This window comes from Olea europaea, unplaced genomic scaffold, assembly GCF_002742605.1.
Source record: "Olea europaea var. sylvestris unplaced genomic scaffold, O_europaea_v1 scaffold2844, whole genome shotgun sequence".
NCBI classification, from domain to species: Eukaryota; Viridiplantae; Streptophyta; class Magnoliopsida; order Lamiales; family Oleaceae; genus Olea; species Olea europaea.
Window position 1 is genome coordinate 55,157 of NW_019246955.1, and position 7,065 is coordinate 62,221.

A 7,065-nucleotide genomic window follows, 5' to 3' on the forward strand; every position below is an offset into this window, starting at 1 on the left:
CACAATAAGAACCGATTCGGCATGACTTTTAAAAAGTCAAAACATAGTCGAACCCAACAACAATATTTAGTGGGAGCGAGACAGGATTATGTAAAATTTATGGGTTAAAAACTTAAAATTACAGACTAAAAAATTATTTGACTACTTTGTAAATGTCAAATACTAAGGACCAATTGCACAAACTGAGCACTTAATGTGTCCGTTCCTAAGTCAAAAGAAGCTTTTAAGACTTAAAAGTTGCTTTTTGACCCATTAAACTAATTTTATAAAAGTGCTTCTTTTAATTAGAAGAATTTTCGGAGAATACTTGTCTAATTTGATTTCTTCTAAAAGCATTTTGGAAATGAAAAGCTTTTTAAAATTTAATTTTCGAATAAAAATTAAGGTAATTTTTTCCAAAAGCTCTTTCATAAGGAGCAAAAGCAAAAACATAAACAAAATTAATGCCAAACGGGCCCTAAAACACATCGATAATCGAATCAAACTTATTCAATTTTTGAATAGTGACCAAAATTAATGTTATTCATTCGATTAGTATAAATGGCATTGATTCACATATAGCCGTTGTATAATGAAAGAGTCAGCCAGCCAAGTGACCAGAGACAGAGACCAAGTAGTCCCAATGTTCAATATCCACAGTGGGTTCTGTTGAGGCATTAATGTACCATAATTTTGTTCCGGAGGACTAAAATCCCCAACTATGCAACTATATTTAAGCTTTGCTTCTATTTGAGCTCCTTTTTATTTATTTATTATTATTATTTTTTTAGTCCTTTTTTTTTTTTTCAAAAAAGTGCATCTTGCAATAGTTTTATGATTGAAAATGTGCTATTGAAAAATAAAGAAATTTTTTGAATTTAAGTATAATATTATTTTATTGAAGAATCTGTTATTGATATTATCAAATCACTGTTCAAAAATACATTTTGATAAAAAAATGGATGCAAACAACGGTTTATGTAATATTGTTTTATTGAAAGAATACGTGTATAAAAATAAATTTTCAAACAAGGGGGCTCAAACAGGGTCACTCATTGTCGCGACCTGAACATTTGAAATTAAAATAAAATAAATTGCTTAAAATACAAGCAGACAGTAAACCCGGAGCCAGGCCCTTATCGAAAGACAAAGAAAGAGTCAAGATTCCTTGCCCTTACTTTTACTCTTCCGTTGACAGCTATGCCCATTTCCAACCCCACTTTTCCCTAATTATTATTATTCGCACTTTTTTCATCTTAATTCTTACATCATAAGCCTTAAATTATATTTTTAATTTCCTACAGATCTAATAAATTGAAAACCCAACAACGTTAAAAAGGAGATAAATCAAATTATGGACTCTTCTTTTTTTTTTTTTTTTCAAATTGTTGAGTTTAATTAGAGCGTTCATAAATAGTTGCCTCATCAATTCCAAATCCCGTCTGTGTGGTTTCACATATAGAATGGTACATTAATTGAAGCAAAACTACAAAAGGGAAAGGGAAAGGGGAACTCACTCAAGAATCTGCACCATTAGAAGAATCTGCTGCTCTCGGTGAGGTGACCGGAAATAAAGGTAAAAGCCGGGGCTCCGTATCCCTCGGAGTGTTCGCCGGCGATGGGTGCAAGTAAAATCCCTTTTCTTTAATTGCCTTCTCCTCTGCTGCCGTGTTCAAATTGCTAGCTCCATCGTTCGGTGACCGATTGAACGGGTCGGGTATCAGAGGTGTAACAGGACTGAGCACCAGAGATGGGAAATCAAGAATACTGGGAGATAGAACTTCTGCAGTTCCCATTCGGGGAGAACCCGAATACCCAGACAAGAATCTGGGTCTCGTGTTCATCAGTCCAGGTCCAAGAGGGCTGATCTTAAAGTCCTTGAGACTGTTTCTTCGTTCGTACAGCTTGGAGGTTGACTTATCCTTCTTCATCCCAGTCTTCATAGGAGGAATCGGGTTCTTCGCCGGGTCCGGTCGGGAGGCGTGGCGGACCGTCTCGGTGGATCCTGTGAGCATTTGAACCACTTGCTTGAAAGAGGATGTGTCCGCCTGGACAAAAGTTGTTGGATGTGGGCTGTTTGGTTCGGATCTGGTTATGGGTACGCAAGGTGATGGAGACGGCTGTGACGCCGGAGGTGATAGGTGGTTGTGGTGGTGGAGGCCACTACTGCTAGAACTGTTGGAACTACGAGTATTTGGGGATGGGACAAGAGATGATGGGCTTTGGTTTTCTTGGAGTTTTGAAGAATTCTCCATTCCTCAGACTGAGAGGTAAAGGAGGTGAAGAGTTGAAGGAGAATTACGGTTAGAAATAAATGAAATGAAAGTTTTTCATTTTTGCATCAGACTTTCTTTGGTTTGGCAAAAATTGCTTACTTTGAGTCTATTTGTAGATTAAATCTCAGGTGCGTGAACTTCACTCCTTAGAAAATATATTGGATTCAAAGATACGTGGCGACACGCGACATAAGTTGAGAGTGGAGGTTTATTAGTCTAATTGTCCAACTGGAACCAGGCTATTGGTGGTGCTTGGAATTTCACACCAGGGAGAAGGTGGGGCCATATGAATAAGAAATAGTCAAACAAGTTTCAATATATTACATTGACTAAAAGGGCCCCTTGAAAGCTGACCACAAGACTCTGGTAAGCGTAATAATGGGTGTAGGTGAAACATAATCCTTTTTCTCTTTCTTATTTTATTTTTAATTAATTATAATAGGAAATAGCTTAATTTTTTTTAACATATAATTAATGGTTGTCTAGTCCACTCGGTAATCCTTGATTATTGTTATATTATTGTAATATAATGTCGTATTATTACAAAGACTTTTAACAGGAAGAAATACCAAATCAACACTATAATCCACACATATTGAACCAATTTTTTTTCAGTATTGTCTACGTTACAAATTATAAGAATATAGTATTCAAATTATTAGAGCAATTACACAAAAAAAAAAAAAAAAATCATGTTTGACATTATATGTTATAAACCATTAATGGCAAGACTTAAATTAAGGTTTACCTTAATATCTTTTATCTTTAGTTAAATTACAAAATTTCTTAATAAGATTCAGGATGAAGGTCAATCTTATAAACAAGAGTAACACAAATCCGTCTACATTGAATTTTTTTTAAAAAACTTTTTAACGATAATTTAACCCTTGACTATTCTAATCGTCTCCATATCAATGAATATATATAATTATTTTCATGGGAGAAATTGAATTGTTACCTGATGATACAAAAAGTCGTAATTGGAGATACTTGATCTCAAGATTAGAAAAAACATGACAAACGAGCACGAACAAGACCTTAGAATTACTTGCGAAAAGTCAACGAAATTTGTTCACATAGATCGTTCGATGCTTAATTCAAATAACATATAGAGAGAATACAAGCAGGAAAATGTAAACTGAATTATGAAAGCGTATCTAAACAATGAATTAAGTGTCAATATATATAGAACTTGGTAAGTGTAATTCCATGAGAATTTGAACATCTGAATAACAATAGAATGACAAGAAAACGATAGACTCTTGATCGTATTAGGACTTTACTGCAGTTAGAACACTTGCTATGATTAAGTGGGACTCTTTTCTTGATTTACCCCGTGAGACCTTGAAAGGGATCGAGACCACAAGCATTGGCTCGATGCCAGGTGATCGATCCATAAAGACCAGGGAACTAGGGCCCAAAAAGGAACTTCATGGTGGCCTCGTGGTGTCAAAGAGGCGAGGTCTCATAAGCATGCATGATTAAGGATCCACCTCTCTCTAGGTTGGGCTTATGATATAAATAGTATAATCGGTGGTCCGATTAGGGTTGGACAAAACTCCCAAATCAAAATGAATCGAATCAAACCCGAACTTAATTAAACTGAACCTAAAGATTCTTCTTAAATTAAATATCCGAGTGAGTATCTAAATAAAAAACCGAAGAGTTCAATTCAGTTCTCAGTTTTAGATCAAGAACCAAATCTTCTTAATTTTTTTAATTTATTTATTTTAAATAAGTTAAATTATTTTATTTTTTCTAAATAAATTTGCTAAGTAGTTAATTTAACTCAAATCCAAAAATGTGATTTTTCTATTTCTAACTTTCAGTCCAAGTTTAACTTAATCGAATTGACCTAAGTTTTACCCAAAAATGTTATTCTACCGTAGTGCCGTTTCTACCATTGTGAATCATCGAATTGAAGTTCGACAATACTTCTCTTGATTGTTGTGAGCTCACTATCTTCATCTTCCTATAATTTTAACAATCAAATATAGGAAGAACTAAGTAAAGAGAGATGTAGAAAACACATAAAATTAGACTATGCTATTTTATGAGAGTTAAGATTGAACTTGTCAATGGTAGAATTAATGTGACTTTGTAAATATTAAAAAATTAATTATAGTACAGAACCTGGGAATCGAATGGAACCGAACCGAACCGAATGGAACTAAGCCAGAACAGTTCCATAATTAAATTTGGACTCGACAGTTCTACTTACTAATACCCAAGAATTTAGGATTCAATCTGATTCTCGTTAGAACTGAACCAAATCGACTGTGTCCAGCCCTAGGCCCAATGCACTTAAGCTCAAGTTGGGATTAAGTACACCACCAGTAAGCCTCACATGTTTGCATCACACATTTGTATCATATTTGATCCGAGCAGTGTTGTGTGTACATAAACTGTACACACAGAAACACCACAGAAGAGACAACACTAGGGTGGGTGAGTAATTTTTTTGGCTTTTTTTATTAAAACATGGGCCCCGCAATGTGAGATTTCTAGTGCATTTATGTGAAACACTCTTCTATACATATGGAATTGCTATATTTGATCCCTCTCAATAATAATGCGTCGACATTATGGGACATGCTGTATTATGTCATAATGGTCTGACAAATGTTCATAATCGTGCTATGATAGGAAGGCATGTAGATGAAATATCGGGTATTTCAGTTGTGACATAAGATATGTTGGATATGGGGCGGGGGCATGACATATTCGCTCAAGACTTATTCAGAGCTACGACATGTTGCTTGAGGTGTCGCTACTACTAGAGGGTTTTCGTTGTGTTGTACTTGCAGATATATTGGAGGTCTTCCTCTGCGTGATGATTGCGAACAATGGAGGTCCGTGACTGGTAGGAGGTCTTGTAAGCATGATATCGTTGGAGTCCTAGATTGCAAACCCAGAAGCATGACATCTTGATCATGTGTCGACCACTACTTTTAGTAGTGGTTTCTACTTACGACATTATTGATGCTTTAAAAAATCGTACTTGGAGATACTGTTTGAGACGACTTATAAAAAGGGCTATGTAAGGGTTGATTTTTGATATATTTGTTTGACCAATTTTAACCTGTAAGAGCGTGATCAAAACACAATTTATATGAATGAAAATTTGGACAGAGTTTCGGTATAACGATTATGTAAAACAAGGATTAAGAAGGAGTAGAAATAGAGAATAATCCAAGGCGAGACATTATCTAATTCCTTAAGACAAATTTTCCCGCTATGGTGCTCGCGGTGAACAACACTTGTCTTCCAAGATACAATGGATTCACAACTTGTTGTAGCAGCACTTCAAACCACAAAAAACAAACGAATTTTTGACAAAATTTTCCCTCTACAAAGGAAATGCATGAAAATGCTATGGAATTAGAAAGGAAAGAATTGCAAAAGGAGAATGAATGCTTAATGCAATTGGTGTACCCAAAATCATGTCCATAGGATTTTATTTATAGATGTAAAAAGGGTGCAAATGAAGTAGTGTGGGCCAAAACATGTTAGATATTTTTCATCATTTTGCATGTATTTATTTTTTGTTTTGCGAATGATTTGTCGCCCGGACTAGTGTTTGTCGCTACGCACGGGGATCGACATGTTCGTTTTATTTTTTGTTTTGCGAATTTTATTTTCAAAAGTCTTTGAATATGTGTATCTGTTCGTTTTTTAACAGTCACTTCCAACAGATGTATGCAAGAATTTCAAGGGACACACCTATTCAAACGGTTGCCTCAATTTCTATAAATTCTGGGCGAATTCTTGTTTGCAAAAGACATTAAAAAAATTATTCTTTTCTCTTTCTCTTGACATCAATCAGTTCTTTTCGAATGTCTTCTTGGTTTGATCAAATAGTCACAATTTGAATCAAACGCCTCCATTGTATCCTGAGAGAGATTTTCTTTCATACCTTAGTTGTGACTTTGTTGAATAGGGGAAAAACATCTCTTAAAAGATAACGTTTTTCCGTATCTTGGAGTTCATTAAGTTTTCAGATTTCCTTACATTTTTCTCAACAAAATATGCATCCTTTCAAAAAGTTGTAACACTTGGCCAAAATCTGCATCCTTTCGAAAAGTTGCAACACTTCATTTCTTCCAACTTTGGTCCGCAATTTCTCATTCTTCCGAAATTGGTTTCAAGATTCCAAATATACCACGACGATCTACTCGACGAGGAGAATAAGTTGGTCTATTTACTTTAATAATTTGACCATCGGATCAAGTCTGAATATTTGGTCGAAGTTGACTCGTAGTCACATCTTTTCATTTTTCACTTTTACACACCTTTTCATTTTCCAATTTTTGGTTAATTATTTGAACCAATTTCACTAGATCTCAGATTGGGAAAACACGAGGGATGGACACTGATAGGGCCTTTGAATTACCTGCATAAAGGCTAGAGAGTTTTTTTTAGCCTTCCTAATGCTTATGTCCGAAAACGGACGGAGATCATATATGCAAAATGTTATAAACTGAATAAAAAAAACATACCTGAATAATGAAAAAATTTCAATATATATAAAACTTGGTGAAGTGTAAACCCCATAAGAATTAGAAAACCTGTATAACAATAGAATGACCAGCTCACAACGAATTTCTCATGGCCTCAAAACTTCGACAGCAGTTAGGACACCTGTACTATAGTGAAGTGAGACTCATTACATAATTGGGAGATTGAGACTCAGGGGTGAGAACTAGAAGAGAGTGGGAATCTCAAGGCACTCTCGATGGCTGGTGATTGATCGGAAAAGACCAAGGGATCCGGGTTCAACACAAAACATGTTGGTGGCCTTGGGGTGATA

General features: G+C 35.3%; 1 protein-coding gene across 1 annotated transcript; it reads right to left on the bottom strand.

Moving 5' to 3' along the window:
* Positions 1 to 1,348: 1,348 nt before the first annotated feature.
* On the bottom strand, positions 1,349 to 2,525 carry LOC111384112 (VQ motif-containing protein 4-like). Its single transcript, XM_023008349.1, has one exon. The coding sequence runs from the start codon at positions 2,232 to 2,234 to the stop codon at positions 1,497 to 1,499; it is 738 nt and encodes a 245-aa protein (XP_022864117.1). The 5' UTR covers positions 2,235 to 2,525; the 3' UTR covers positions 1,349 to 1,496.
* Between the last annotated feature and the right edge of the window lie 4,540 nt (positions 2,526 to 7,065).